Here is a 15,524-nt window from a genome sequence, read left to right on the forward strand (position 1 = left end):
CTTACTTGGCATTAACACGTGTGTTTCTCTCTGTACCCCATCCCTTTCTCTCTCTCTGTGGCTCAGCACGGCTTCCTGCAGAGCATGGAGTGCCCCTCGTGTCTGCGTGTCCCCGGGGACCAGCCCTGCTGTGCTCAGTGTGGGGCACAGCACTCTGCCGGTGCAGGGGAGCAGGCTGCAGGTAGGGCACTGCAGGGTTGGGTGGGCTGTGAGCTCTAAGAGGGGTGGTCCAAAGTGAGCCTTGCTGGAGGAGATTGGCAAAAGCATCCTACTGTGATTGGCCCAGGGGCTCTGTGTGTCAGTGGCACAGACCCCCTCAGGAGGGAGTATTTCAAGGACCCAAAGGGGTATTGATAGCTGCTGCGGGGACAGGATGCATTTAGCAGCTGTTGGCCTTGCTAGCAGGGACCTTTCTGTTGTGGGGTTGCTGCAAGCAGTAGCAACTGGCACCTGCTGTGCTTCTACAGCAGTACACCGGTGGCAATATTGTGCTAACCCATGCATAAGCTAATCTGTCAACTGGAGAGCCAAGGAGGACCACCAAGATTCACTCACCCTATAACAGCCTCATATGGACAGTGCAAAAAGCCACTGGAGGTTGATGGTGAGTGAACCACTGTGGCCTGAATGAAATTACCAGTCTAGTCCCTCTTGAGCCTGAATTTCCTATTTTCAGCTTAATGTTACATTTGCAGTTCGTCTATCTGAATTTTTTCCCCCAACAAACGGTAGCAGGATCAGTTATATGCAGTGTATGCAGTTACACTGGGGGAAATATTCTCAAATCCCTTCTTTGCTTAGAGGGAATGACCCAGGCCACCAGAACTGGCTACAACAGAGGATCCTAAAATAACGTGCTGAATCACAATCAGCCTGCTGTAATCGTGACAAGGTCTGGCCTTGCTGAATCCCTCTGCAATCTAGAGTGTCACAGTAACAAGCCTAAGACCCCTGGGTCTTAAATACTGTAAGAAAAACAACCAAAGCATCTGTTCTGGTGGTCCAAAAGCTTTGTATGTGTTCCTGTGAAGCTGAAGATGGTGGAAGGAGGTATGGTATAAATATGAGAAGTAGCAGTATGCTGTCATCACACATCTCGAGGGCCCTTGAGCCTCTTGGCAGCAGTTGGGGTTCACTGCCTGCTGCTTCACCAGCAGTGTGTCAGCTGGAGCTTCAGTGGAGGTGGATCAGTGCCCCAACACAGGGTTTTCCCATCTTATTCTGCTCCTGATTTCAGGAGCTTTGGAGAGGGGCTGCTATAGAAGGAGGATGGTGTCACGGCTACTGCTGACCAGAGAACAAAGCAACTCTTGTGTCTTCCACTGCTGCGTTCAGTCCGTAATTGACCCTGCTTGCTTGCCAGATGCTGAGAATTGTTTTCCTTCCTGGCCCTCTGTAGTGGAAGTGCTAAGTCATGGCTTGAACCAGTGATTGAGCACCTGGTGGGGAGGCAGGGCCAACCCAGGGGAGCTCAGGTGTATGCATTATATCTGAGTGGGGAAGGGCTGGAGCCAGGATTACCTGATATGAGCATATCCTCATCTTCTGTAGCCTAGAACTTTCTGTAGCCTACACTTTCTATTGCATTACACCCTCTAATTTAATAATGAACATTCCCTGTTGCAGAAAGAGGAGAGGTGGATCTTGCTCCAGACCCTGATACAGGCCCAGAACCTGGAGGAGAGCTGAAGGACGAAGGTGCTGGTGGGCCTTCTTCCACCACTGAAACAGAGGAGGAGAAGGAGGGAGGATCACTGCAGAAGGACATAACAGCTCTGAGCAGTGCCTCAGCAGCCACACCTGAATGCACTGCAGATGAGTTGTCTTCTGCTACTGAAAAGGAGGAGGTGGAGGAAGGAGAATCGTTGCAGGCGGATGTAGCAGCTTTGAGTGACATCTCAGAGACCGATCCCCAGCATGTGGCAGATGGCTCATCCCAAAAGTCAAAGAGGAAGGTAAAGGTCTTTGTCAGTGGTGAGCAGCAGGACTGCTGTCTCGTGACTGGTCCTTCTGGCCTGTGTCTGAATACTGCTGCCAGCGTTCCTACACAAACTGTAGATGTATTTGCTTACGCTGTGTTGCATAAGCAGACAGCTGATGCACTGACCAGTGCTGCTTCCCTCTTTGCTACACTGAGGGTGAAAGTCCAAAATCCGGCTTAGCAGCTGGTCTGGTTTTGTTAGTGGGTGTTATGCTTGCAGGTGCTCTGCATTCCTGCTTAGAAAGTTTTGGACATTAAAAATACAGAGTTGGCAGGAGTTGGTTGTGTTTCTCCAGCAACATGAGGTTGTACAACGTGAGGTTGTAGCTGGTTTTGTCTTTTTCTTCATGATCCTTTTCCCTTATCCCAGTGTAGCAGGAATCAGTACTAGCTGCAGTGGAAGAGCTGACAAAGAGTTTCTCTGCAGTGATGAATAAACTAATGTTTTGTTATGTTGTTCCCTTTTTTTCTTAAATTGCAGAATAGGAAGAGGAATAAAGCAAAGAACAGTCCTTCTAGCCACAGGGAGCTGAGCCCTTTGCTTCCTGCGAGCACAGCACCAGCTCAAACTGCAGAGCTGTCTGATGTACATGTGGTTTCGCAGGAAGTCCAGACCTCGGGTGGTGAAGCATCCAAACAGAGTGCTGACTTAATTGCTAGTGACAATGGAGGTGCCCAGGAAAATGGCACTGCCATGGGCCCCTCAGCAAGGGAAGCTGAAGGTCAGGAAATGGTCGCAGGAGACGGTTGCAGCACTGTGGCTGTGGTGGCCCCATCGAGGGAGGGCAGCACGGGTAATGGGGCTGCCCCAACTCCTGGCAGTGCAGCCCTGAAGGAGAAAGCGGGAGGTGGAAGCACTGCACACTGTGGAGTCGGGAGCAATGTGGAAGGGAAGAGTGCTACGTCTGCTGCTGGTCAGACGTTGGAAACCAGACTAGATTCCCAGTCTTTGGATGACCAAAAGAAACCAGTTTCAATGGGAGAGAGTACCAATGTTTCCTCTGTGTTCTCCCCTGATACTGAGGTGCCTAAAAGTAAGCCTGCAACTTCTCACACTAAACATCAAAGTCAAGACACAAAGACTCCTTCTGTGGCCCAAAGCTCAAAGGCTGGGCAGGGTAAACATGACAGCAGCCAGAAAGTGAGCAGCTTGCCTTCCAAGGTAAGCGTATGAGTGAAGACTTCAGTGAGTATTTGGTTATGTTGGAAAGTGCTTCTCCTTTTTCCACTGTGATTCTCTTGTGCTGTCAGTAAAGCTGAGGATGATGATGCTGGGAATATGGGGAGAAAGAAGGGAGTTGCAGTAAAGTTCTTCTGGAGTCTTTGCTGTTCTGCGTGTCAGTTCTAGCAGATTTTGAGTGGTTGCTCAGTCACCACCAGGAGCTGTGAACACAGCTCTTCTTCAGGCAGCTCTTCCACGTGTGTTCTCCATTACCTCCTTTGGCTCGGACATCTTCGTGCTCTTCAGTTGTCCATGCTCCAGTTGTGGGAAGGACCTGTTGAGCTGTGAATTGCTGTTGGTTGTCTTTCATTTTCTTTATGCTCCATCCTCTGGAGAGTTGTGACTTGTCAGCCTGACTTTCTGCAGATGCTTGTGGATTTTGTGCCATTTGTGCACTCTTTTCCCCAAGCAGTAGGCTCTCCTTACTGTGTTTGCCTCAGTGAGGGATTGGTGTTTTCAGAAGTGCAAAGCTAGCTGGTGTGCTGTGATTCCTGGGTACCCACTGCTGTCTGAAGAGATGCTGTACGTTTCTGCAGATGTACTTGTGAGGTTTTCTGTTTCATTTCATGTTTTGTCCTTCTAATGCAGGAGAAAGGCACAATGGAGAAAAAGACCCCAAATGAAAAAGCTCACGAAGCATCAGAGAAGACAAAGAAAAGTGAGACCAAAGGACCTCAGGTCGCTAGCAAGAATGGTGCTTCAGCTGTAATGGATGAGCGTAAGGAAAAGCATCACCAAAGCAACCAGAGACCTCTGGATAAGGATGAACAAAGGTGAGGGCACCACTACTGCTCCCCAGCACTCTCTGCTTGCCGGGTGTGGTGCAGGGTAGGGGACTCCTCACTGGGGCAAGGAATTGATGTACTAAGATTTGCTCTGAGTGTATCGTGGACCTCTGGAAATAGAGTTGGTTTTAAAACTGACACAAACTGCTGTTCATAAAGGCATATCAGGTGAGTCTGGGTGAGGTATTTCTGTGCTATCGCCAACACAGCTGGATGTGACTGAAGCATTTTGTGCTTCCCTTAGGAGCCCCTTCTTCCTTTCTGCACTGGGCTTTACATTAGGACTGCTGTGTGGCCTCAGTTTTAGTGAGCTGCTAACAGCTCACAGGTCTTGCCTCCGTTAAGCCAGTGGCTCAGAAGTGCTTTGTTATTTGTGATGATTTGCACTATTAAAAAATAATTATTTCTGTGCTCTAATTCTTTTTTTTCTGTGAACTGAAGCAAGGGCATTACTGTGTATTTCCATGCAATATTGTCCAAAGACTTCAAGCTGAACCCTGAAACCGATAAAGTGTTTGTCAGTTCTGGAATCTTTTCAGACGATGGAAAAACGTGGAAGAACATCTGCGAGATGAGCTGCATCAAGTAAGTACCCTCCTGAGTCACGTAGACACAGCAGTGGTTTGGGTCTGGAGGGCAAGATGCAGCGTGGTGCTTCCTTTAACACAAAGGCCATAGCTAGCTGCCCATGGCTGGGTGGAGTTTTGGTGTAGTAACTTATCACTGATGAAATATGATGTGTGGAGAGGGAAGCATGCAGACCAGCTGCCATCTCACCTGTCCTCTGCCGTGTGCTTGCGTTATTTAGGTCACTAGAAGCGCATGGATACCTCATTGGAGGCTATGTAACTCTTCCAAAGGAATATGTGGATAAATTAATTCCTTACAAATATTGGGTTTCTTGTGGTGAAGGAGAACATGAAATTATTTACAAGACAGAATCAAAAGATATTGTGAATCGATGCTTATGTGTGAACAGCAACTTGATCAACAATGGAGGTGAGCTTTTCTGCCTGGATCTGCATGTCGTGGTTGCTCTGTGGTCTTCTAGAGGACTGATTGCTAACGCTGAGTGGGAGAGTACTGTCTGCAGTTGGGGGTTTAATGGGCTGGGTGGTATTTCTGCTGACAGGACAGAGGTGTACATCCAAATGCACGTTTTTCTCAAATTCTTTTCCCACATTCCCATCTCTCTTGTTTATTCCAGAATGGCACCAGTACGATGACATTGTGTGTAAGAAGCCTTCTTTGGCGAGGAGCTTGTGGAATCGTTTCTTTAAATCTAAAGACAAAGATGTTGTGGAAGGGAAGAAAATAGCTGCAGCAGTTATGTTAGAAAACATCTTCAGCATTCTTGAAACCTGGAGCACTGACAACATGAGGAACTTCCTATGCCAGCTGGAACAATTTCATGCTGTTACAGGGAACCCATGTGTATATGATGGTGGATATTTGCTGTGGAGTGAGCTAGGCTTTGGACCACAGCAGGTGATCCATTTTATTTTAACACATGCTAGAAAACAACAATTCAGTTGTGGAGCTTTGGTTTTGTTCTTGAACTTGTTGGATTATCTTTGCTTTTCCAGTAAAAATATTCATGTGGCAGCCACTGTAAATCCCTTCCTGGTGACTGCCACTGCTCTCATTTGGAGCTTTCCATTGAGCTTTTGCAACTAGTTGCAGCTCTGGATATCTCACACTGGTGAAAAGCAGAAATGTGACATGGGTTTTGCCTCTGAGTATCATTTTCTTCTCCCTGTCCTAAGAGCTGGTGCAGACAGAACCTCCACAGTCCTAAACTACTTACCAGATGTAGTTATGAAATGTGGCAGAAATGTCATATCTTTGTTTTGGGGGCCTTACACCATGGTTGTGGCTGCTTGTTTCTGCAGCCTCTTTCCTCCTGGTTACTCGAGAAAGGCCACAAGATGGCATGCTGGCCTAGCAGCTCTCCCTGGCTGCCCACACTCGGTCAATCCCATGGATTTCATCCCTGCCTGCTTTCAAAAGGATGATTTTGATAGTGTGGTGCATCACTCGGCATCGCAGCATTATTAAACCTTTTGTATGTGGTTTCAAATTAGCTTTAGGGGGCTGTAGGTGAGGGCAGCAGTCTCTTCTCACTGACACAACCAAACCTGAGTCCCTGGGATAACAAGTCTGCTTGCTGATTGAGGCTGTGGCATGGAAGGGCAGCCTTGGCTGTGAGACTGTTGTTTCCTTGGCTCTCTCCAGCTCTGCTCTGTTTGGGTGTGGGGGGTGCAGCACAGACAGCAGTGGGACCTGAGAGCACAGAGGTGGGCACGGGTGCTGCCTGATGTGCTGGTGGTGGTCTCTGCTATACCTGCTTAGGTCCTCTGTCAGTGTGGTGTTGTGTTTGTGTGTGTGTGTGTGTTGGGGGGGGAGGAAATTGAGGATCTGAGCTGTGATAGGAGGAAATAGCTTCAAGAAAAAAAGACTGTCTGGGGAACTAATGTGCTGCTTGGTTTGTTTCTTCCCTCCTTTGTCTTAGGTGAATGATTTGCTGCTGGAATTTATTAGGAGAATAGCCCGCCCTTTCCTTCTTCCAGGGGATGCAGAAGCATCACAGAAGGGTCTGGCAATAAAAAGTAAACTAGCTCTGGGGCTCACCCTTCTCACTGTTGTTAACAAGTTCCAACTGCCAGCATCCAATGAGGATCTGACTGGCCTGTGTTGCCTGTTGTGCTTGGAGAAGAAGTCACGAGAAGCCATAGCTGAAGAAGTTCTTCAGACCATAACGGTCTTTGTGAATCGTATGAGGTATGTATGTTTCTGGTCCAATAATTAAATGGGCTTGTTTTGCTACAGTGTGGTAGGTAGCAAGTGTAGGATCCTAGAAGACAGGAAGGGATCCAGCTCTTCTAGAGAATCACAGGAAAATCTGGATTTGAAGGGATTTCTGCATGTCTCTGTTCTGACTTCCTACTCAGAAGCAGAGCTAACATCCAGGCAGTTCTGAAAACCTCCAGGGATGGAGATGGCACAACTTCTCTGGGGCATTCTTACAGCCACATACGTTTCTGTGATGTGAAAAATGTTTTCCTTCTGTCCAAACACTGTTTCCCTCATTGCAACTTGTCACTGCCTCTCAAGAAGTCTGCTGGATCTAAGATATTGTTGTCTTTTCTTTATATTTAAAATCCTATTTGTTACCACTTTCTGTCGGGCAGTTGCTTATCTCTTTGCTGTTGTTTATCCTTACAAACTCTGATCAGTATCCTCACATGCTTACTTCTTTAAATGTGGTATCCGGATTGCTCCCATCTCCTCTGATGTGCATCACTGCACATGTTTTGCATTGATTCTCCCTTCAGACTGATTTAGACTCTTCTCCAACTGCTTATCTGTCACTCTTGAGTCTGTAGTTCTTCACTTTGCATAGCTGCAGCTGCTGAACTTCCTTCTGGAGGCACTGCTTCAGCCCAAACTGAATCTGAGGAGGTTGGGAATTGTCACTAAAATATGTACTCATCTTTGTAGCTCTGCATCTGTTTCACACAATCCCTCACTCAGTTGTGGAGGCTTGCATGGAAACTGTAGGCCAACCATTGGCACTTCTTAGCACTTGTTCAATAGTGTTTGTGTGGGGACAGTCATCAGTAAGGGTACAGTTCTGAGTCTTAAACTCTTTATATTTAAGAAAATAAGATTTAACTAAAATAATAAAGAGACGTTATTTGAAGGTCCATAGTGAGATTGAGGTGTGAAGCCTTTTTTCTTTCTTCATTCTCCATAAGGGGGTTCTTCATTCCTTTAAGCAACTGTTCTGTAAATATTGTTTGCTTTCATATTTACATTCATATTTACAGGTTGAAGTTTCAACTGATAACCTTGTGTCAGAGATGCATCGATTGCAAAGTAGGCCATTGGGTGTGGATTCTTCCTCTTCTGCATTTATGTACTGATCCTATGCAGCATGACCACTTCCCAGTGGAAGAAGATACCTGGGCTGGGCTGGAAGGACTTCCATTTGTTGAAACAAGGAGGAATCATGATGTGTGAGTTCTCCAGAACTGCTGGTCATACCCAGTGCCTTGTCCTTGCCATTGGTGGTGGTTGCCTTACTTCATCTCCTTATCTTTCTCTCTCATATTTAAAAAAAAATAAGAAATGCAGCGTGTGATGGTGGGCATTTGGGGTACACAAACACAGGCTCTACTGCTTGCTTGTAGACTACCATGCAGTGAAGCTGTGCAAGGTATTGCATAGCCATAAGCTGGCCCTTACCTTCTGCAAGCTGCAGAGCAGCTTATGTGATTGGTTCTGCCTGCTGTGAGTTAGAGCAGTTTGTGTGTGGTGCAGAAGATGAGCAACACGTGGAGTTTATTTTCCCTGAATGTCTGTGCTCTGTTGTTCAATGGTTTGGTCTTGGGATCTCTTACCAATCTTCAGCTGTGAATGAGAGAAGTGCTTGAGTCAGTTAGAGCTTCCCCTGGGCTCTGCAACCCTTCAGCCTTTTGTACCGTGAGATCATGAGGACTTTGTTTTGCTTTCCATCCAGGGGGACCCTACTGCAACTCATGAAAGAGAAGAAGTACCTGATGGAGTTTAATACCACTGTGGTCAAATCGTGGATGAGTGTGCTGCCCGCAGAGGACCTCACTGAATTTATTGAAGACTTCTCTGTTGATATATTGGTTTCTCTTCAGGGTGTTTGGTACAGACTGGAGAACGCTGACCCTTCGTGCAGGAAGTTTGAGGTTTGTCTTTTTGTTGAGGGATAGAGGAGAGGAAATGTGATAGGTGATGAGTCAGAGCACAGAAAGCTTCAAACTTAGCTAAGAGCAAGTTGCTCTGAAGTAAGGTGAGGGCTGTGTGTGTGTGTGTGTGTGTGTGTGTGCAAAAAGTGTTACTGGCATAAGGTGGGCCTGCTTACCCAGGTTTTCTCTTAGTGGCTGGTGGCAAATACTTCAATCCTGAGATCTCTGTGTGCTGCCTGAAGCTGCTTTGTTTTATTTTTGCACAGTCTTTGGGGATTTGGGCAAGGTGCTGCTGCTGTGAGGTGTTCTCCTGCCTGTTGTGATGATGTGTGTGTTAGTGTGAAGTCAGTAGGGATTTCTTATTGCATTTAATAGCAACACATTTTAAAAACCTACACTGTAAATCAAAGTGTGGCTGTTGTTTAGACTACTAATGGTCTCCTATGTGTTGAGTTTAGCATCCAGTAAAGCATGTTAGCAATTTCATTTTATTTGTATTAGAGCATTGGGGAGACTCCCTCTTTCACTATTATTAGTTGAGAACGATGAGAAACCAAACCACAGGGGCCCTTCCATGGTGTGATATTTCTATCTCTTTGTTCTTAGGTAATAGAGAAGCTTGTCAAGATGCTGCTGTGTGCCTTGGACAGGTAACCGAAGTACCCGAGCACTCTGGGAGAGTGATCTCTTCTGTGTCCACGTGTGTCATGCCTGTTGTGTGGGGTTGTCCTTGTAGCCTCAGTGTGGGTTGAGATCTATGATTAGAAGGATCCTACTCTTCTATATGTCTGAAAAACTGAAGCTTTTTCTTAAGTCTGTCTGGGGGAAGGCTTGCTAATCAACACGCTGTGTATTTCTCTCTGAACTGAAGATAAACTCTCCTTTATTGCTGTCCTCCAGAGCTCTGCAGGCTCACTCGTGGTGGCCCTGCTTGCTCCTCTGCCTCAAGCTGCACGAGAGAGTCTGCAGGCGCATGAGGCGGGTGCTGGAGTTCAGGATTCCTGCCACTACTGCTATGATGATTTCAAAGGTTGCCAGTCTTCAGCCCACAGAAGTGAGTGCCAGGCAAACATTCATGGGTTGTCATGAGTGGGGTATCTAGAAACGTGACAAAAATGGTACAAGCAATTAGTTTTAGATTGTATCTGTTTTCATTTTGGAAACCTTGGTACTCTGAATTAAGAAAAAATGTGGTATGTCCAAATAGGTGCAAAATCACTTAATGATTCTGAATCTTATAGTGGAAAATAAGATCAAATGCTTTGCCTTGGAGGGTTCCTTCGTCTGTTGCTTGTTTGCTTTTTGAGGGGGAGTGTTGTTTTTCCTCCTTATATTTGTTTCCTGGAATGGAGATTGATAAGCACAGGCTGTTTGTAAGCCTTGCATTTCCAGCCTCTTTCTTGCTTTTCCTCAGTTGCTGCGGGGGTTGCTCCCAGCACATATAGGTGTCTGATGCATGCAGACTTTCTCTTTTAGAAATATTTGTTTAAAATCAGTTGCTGTCCTGCTTGAGCTGATCTTCTTTTCTTCACTTGTGTGCAGCAGGTTCTGAGAGATGAAACCAAGCTGGAAAACCCCGTGGTAGAAGTACTTGGCGAAGCTCTTGCACACACTCGAACCTGGTTCAGGAATGCTCTAAGCCAGAAGTTACTGAAAGTGCACCACTGCCATGCGATGTTCACTTTTAATGCTGAACCTGAGGTTGGTCATCTATTAATAGCAGAATAAAAATATTTTACTGTAGCTTAACCATGTAGTCCAAGTGTAATGACTCTCTGCTGGAGACCATAGCTGCTGTGGCTGGGTAAGGAGTGAGGCAGAGAGAGGCAGTGTGACATCTGAGGCACATGACAAGCTGAGATGATTTTGAATCCAATGGTTTTTTAAAACAGCAAAGGGCTATATTAGGTATTTTGAAGCTCATCTTATTTTTGGCTTTTTCTGCTGCTCTGAAAGGCAGTGCTGGGGTGATGAGCTGCCCCTTGCTGGTGTTCAGCTGGAGATGTAATTTGCTCACTGTGCTGTCCATCAGCCCTCCAGCATGGAGCAGCTCCTTACGGCCTCAGCCTGGTGCTGCAAGCCCTCCCTGGGCCAGGTTCCAGCATCGAAGTGGGAGCGATTTACCCCCATCTCCATTCATAATGGGGGGGTGTTGGAGCTGTTTGGGCTCAGAGATTGTGTTCTGCAGCTCTAGAAGTGATCTTTTCCTTTGAAATGGAAACACCTGAAAGGGCTGTGGGCTGTTTGAGGAGTGTGGAGTCTTCAGCATAGTGATATTCTCCCTGGTTGGGGTTTTAACTCTCGGTACTTAGTGTTTTGGGTTTGTTTACTTCTTCCCTGTAGGCCTGGGATGAATTTGTGAAGATCAGCTTTCCGGATGAGCAGTTCACTGGGAGGTGGAAGTCAATTCTACTGGCCGATTTGGAGAAAAGAATTCAGGAGGTACAGGGAGCTGTGGGAGACTGCTGCCTGCCTGTGGGGCTGAGATCAGAGGGGATGGGTAGTTTTCTCCTGTGTCTATACAATAAATTCCAGAGCCTGAATGAGCACATGGAAATGCTGTGGCTTTGGTCATGCAAATGGCCATTTGCTGTTACAAACCATACTCCAGAGGCTCAGAAATGGGGTATTAAACCATACCATGCTGTACTCCTGGTGTCAGACTCCAGGGCGCTGATAGCTTGGCTGCTGTCCTTCTGTTTCCAGTGTTGAATGATATCCTGTTGTTTTAAAGGAAATGGTTCACTTTGAGCAGTAACCATCTCATTAGTTTCAAGGAGTAAGAAGTGTAAATTACTGCTCAAGGACTCACAGAAGCATTCATCATGTAGGTACTGTTGTTTAGGCTCTCAGTTGTGTAGGACCCTTTGAAACTGAGCCTTTTAATCTCCTCATCTACTTTTTTCATTGGCTGTAAAATAGTTGAAACTGTTGATTTTCCATCAGGAAGATGTAATTTCTGTTGGAAACTTGGATAGGAGAGATGCTTACTAAGGAATTATGCATTTTAAAGGGAAACAGTAGGAGATTTTTCCAGCATTTATGCTTAATCTTTTCCAGTCCCTGGTAAGTGATGCTGGGCCAATGCTTGGTTCCACGAGGGGACTCAAATGTTTGGTTCAGGTCCTGATACTGTCTTAATAGCAGCACTCTTGCAAGCTTTCAGAAAGATTTCTTTGGAAATGAAGATTTATAAGTACTCTCTCTTTTGCCCCATAGGAGTACCCAGTTAACCAAATCCTGGTTTACTGCTGTCAGCACCAACGAATTCAAGGTCTCGACTGCTCCATTGGCTGTTGTTTTGAAAATTGTGCCATAGAGGCCGTCACTGCAGCTTGCCAGGTATTGCATTTTCCCTCAAGGTAGAAAAAGGAAAAGTCTAACTTCCTTTGGCAAAGAAATCCTCTATAGGGAATGCATATTGTGATGGAAGGAGAGTTGCACTATCTCTTTTCAATGGCTTGAATTGCTGTGGGCTGTTCTAGTTTAAACTGAAAAAAGAGTATGACCAAGAAGTCAGGATCCACTTATACGAGGTCTGTGAAAGTTATCTGTGGTGCTTGTCACACGATGGCTTCTTGCATCAGTCGTGTCACATGGCTTTTTTGGAATGTGCCTCAGCACTGGACTTGGGACTTCTTGAGATGAGTGCCTGCTCCTGAGGCAGACCTGGCACAGTCCAAAACACTGATGTATTCTTTCCTTCTGTCGTGTGTGCTTTGTGCAGACCCAGAACAGTCTTCTTGATATGATACCTTCCTACAGCATGGACCAGTTCAGCCGGCTTGTGTCAACTATCATTGTGAACTCGTGGCCAAGGAAGATTGGGCATTCTCAGGATGATATTGATGATATTTTGCAACACTTGCTTACGTGGCCTGACATCAAACATATCTTCAGCTTTAATGGTATCCATGTGTGCCTCTGTGTGTTAGTGTTAAGTACAGGCGTCCATGAGAAGCTGTTCTCTGCCTTGCTACTTGTAGCCTTCCCTTTGCTGGGCGGGAAATGAATATATAATCTTTTTCCTGCTGTTAAGGAAAATAAGTGCTCACCCGTCTCTGAAGATTTAGGTTCACAGGGAAGGAACCCCACAAAGGAGGGATCTCCAACAAGAAATCCTTCCTCAGTGGCAGTCAGCCCTTAAGTGAGGCCTAAGAGAGGTGCAGCCTGGCTCCACCCCTTCTGGTCACACAGGTGAATCACCCTCAGCTGTGCTCCCAGGGCTGACCAGATCTTCAGGTGCTCATTCAGTGGTTCAGGCTGTGACTCAGTAGTTCCCATACACTCCCCAAAGTCTTTAATAGGTTACATCTCCCTGAAAGTGCAAGTCTTTGTCATGTGAGTGGATTGAAGTGGCTTCTGCTTTCCCCATGGGTTTGGGGTATGGGGTCTCTGTGAGAAGGTGTCTGAACTGCTGTGCTGAAGTCCTGGGGGTTTCTGCTGAGGTAAATGTGAAGGGCTGGAGGATGCTGTGATGAGTTTGCAATCTTTTGAATGGGGATTCAAATGGGTAATTGAAGGACTCTGTTCTAAGTCATTAAATTATTACCTAGCTCTTGTGAAGCAGGACTGATCCAGGTTTTACACCTTCATTTCTTGAACAGGATCAAACTCAAAGCTCCAAGAACAGCTTACAAGTGAAGCAAGAATTGTAATGGCCCTAGCAGACTCTGTGTTCATGAATGTCACCAATGACCTCCAGGAAGGGAGCATCCTCATCAAGCATCTGGAAGAGATTTTTCAACATGAGAATCGTTTTGTCTTTATCTGGGACCTAAGTAAGAGCACTGTGCAAAGGTGGCCTTGTGGGTTTGCTGCATCGATGCAGCAGCTGATGGCATGCACTGTTATGCTTGCTTCAGTGATTAGTAATACTAATTAGCTGCTTCAGCATTTAATAGAGCTGCCATTGTCTCTCTCTTTGCGTAGAGCTTGCAGCTTGTCTTGTCTGCGTTTCAGTATTCATGGCTGTGCCAATCCAGACCTGAGCTATGAGTGCAGAGGGGGAAGTATCCACCTAGTGACTACGGATGGGTTTTCTTTCAGAGCACAAGGAGCTGTCACATGGGCAGAAAGAGCTGCTCCAGAGAGAGCTGAAAGAAGTGCTGCAGAGGAGGCGAGAAGAAGTAACACACATCAGGAGAGAGAGAAAAGCAATAGGAACCTTTCTGAGCCTGTGTCGGAAGGTGCAGGCAACTGTGTCAGGTAGTGCTTTGGGGGGGCAACTTTGCAGTGACAACTCCACAAACTGCAATTTTCGATGAAAACTACTGAACTTTAAAAGTAGGTTTTATTCTAAACTGCAGCAAGAGGGTGGAGGGATGGGGAAGGCAAGCCTTGGGACATCTGGGGCAGCAAGTGAGCACTCATGTCTAATGGTATTTGTAGGGGTCTGCGTGACTCTGTGTGCATCACATCTTGCAACTCAGAGTAAGGCTGGTGTGGTCTGGACATCTGACATCTGTCCTATCTTTCTATTTTAAAGTGAATGTTGGCGAAGTGAATTTTCAATACTCAGAGGATCTTTGCTCAAAGAAACTGAATGGAGTTGTGAATGTGGGAAAGAGTCCTATACAGACCTACTACAGCCTGAGCCAAGAGCTGAAGGAATGTGCCCAGAAAATGCACACGTTTAAAGATAGCCTGGTCTTCCTGCAGTTCTGGGAAGAAGCTGCCATGAATTTAAGAGAGGAGTGTAGTGATCCAGAAGAGGAGGAGGTTGTTCCTGAAATGGACCTTGATGATGTACTTGATGACCTCATCTCCCCTTGTTTTACGGAGTACGAGAAGCTGTATGATGATCTCACATCTGGGAATCTCACTCTGTCTGCAGTTGATAGAATTTTTCAGGAATTCACAAACCATCCTGAAGATATCAAAGCAGAGCTGAGCATCATGTGTGAGCTCCGGCCTGGAGAAGAGAGAGGTTGGGTCGATCGGCGGTTTCAGCAGATCCAGCAGTATCACGAAATGCATTTAACTTTTGATGCTGTGAGGATTATTGCTAATGTCAGGGAGACTTTAAACCTCTCTGGTGACTTCAGTGTCCTGGAAAGTTTGCTGTGCATGGTAAGTATTTGTCTTTCTGCCCTGTACTATCAGGGTGATGGCTGGAGAGTTGGGAGGATCGAAACCTTCTGGGAAGACTATCCCTGTCTGTCATGCCATTCTCTGCCCTAAAATACTTATTTGGGATAAAGGAAGTGTTCAAACAAAGTGCTTGTGTGTGATGTTTCTCAAATGAGAGAAGACTTATTCATCTGGTTTGGCTACGTTCTTTCCCTTGGAAAATGTATTTTCCATTCCCAGAATGAATGTTTGTTTCTGCTGCTTGCTTTGTAGACAGAAAAGCTTGAATCGTACAAGACACAAAAACTGGACTTCATCAGCTCTGAGCTTATACGTGCCAAGAAACTTCTGCAGGGGATCACTGTGAACCGCTGTGAATGTCTGTTGGAGCTGGCCCAGCAGAAGGAGTTTGTCTGCTGGGTCAGAGAAGCACTGAAAGGTGTGTGCTGCTCACCCAGAAATTAGGCAGATGGTTCCAGAAGGGGTGCTAGTTTGTGTGGGGAGGCAGGAGGAATGCCATGTCCCTGACCCATCTGCTTTATACATTCACAGCTTTCTGGTACGATAGTTACCAGCATCCCTTTTGTGTTTCAGCATGCCACTCGTTGTGAAGCAGCCCCTGTAAGCGTGCTGCTGTAGTCTTGTGCTGCACACAGTAGTTACCTGCCAGGCAGCAGGGCTTGGTCTGAGGGCTGCAACTGCTGCCACTGTCCAACTCAGGCTGGCTGTTTAAGAGCCAACCA

The 15,524-nt window shown here is 46.3% G+C and overlaps 1 protein-coding gene across 1 annotated transcript in view; it reads left to right on the forward strand.

The window, feature by feature from the left end:
* Positions 1-15,524, forward strand: part of RNF213 (ring finger protein 213) — a 47,646-nt gene that overhangs the window by 730 nt on the left and 31,392 nt on the right. The window contains exons 2-21 of the mRNA XM_065735317.1: positions 67-181; positions 1,627-1,955; positions 2,463-3,143; positions 3,792-3,976; positions 4,430-4,573; positions 4,797-4,987; positions 5,196-5,476; positions 6,501-6,769; positions 7,819-8,007; positions 8,511-8,709; positions 9,316-9,359; positions 9,610-9,763; positions 10,252-10,410; positions 11,053-11,151; positions 11,929-12,051; positions 12,437-12,617; positions 13,317-13,490; positions 13,759-13,917; positions 14,198-14,781; positions 15,055-15,220. Coding sequence (XP_065591389.1) covers positions 85-181; positions 1,627-1,955; positions 2,463-3,143; positions 3,792-3,976; positions 4,430-4,573; positions 4,797-4,987; positions 5,196-5,476; positions 6,501-6,769; positions 7,819-8,007; positions 8,511-8,709; positions 9,316-9,359; positions 9,610-9,763; positions 10,252-10,410; positions 11,053-11,151; positions 11,929-12,051; positions 12,437-12,617; positions 13,317-13,490; positions 13,759-13,917; positions 14,198-14,781; positions 15,055-15,220 — 4,408 coding nt within the window. The 5' untranslated portion in view covers positions 67-84. The remainder of the gene's footprint in view (positions 1-66; positions 182-1,626; positions 1,956-2,462; positions 3,144-3,791; positions 3,977-4,429; positions 4,574-4,796; positions 4,988-5,195; positions 5,477-6,500; positions 6,770-7,818; positions 8,008-8,510; positions 8,710-9,315; positions 9,360-9,609; positions 9,764-10,251; positions 10,411-11,052; positions 11,152-11,928; positions 12,052-12,436; positions 12,618-13,316; positions 13,491-13,758; positions 13,918-14,197; positions 14,782-15,054; positions 15,221-15,524) is intronic.

Source organism: Cyrtonyx montezumae, unplaced genomic scaffold (assembly GCF_038088225.1).
Source record: "Cyrtonyx montezumae isolate F1298 unplaced genomic scaffold, pur_monq_1.0 scaffold_19, whole genome shotgun sequence".
In the NCBI taxonomy this organism is placed as follows: Eukaryota; Metazoa; Chordata; class Aves; order Galliformes; family Odontophoridae; genus Cyrtonyx; species Cyrtonyx montezumae.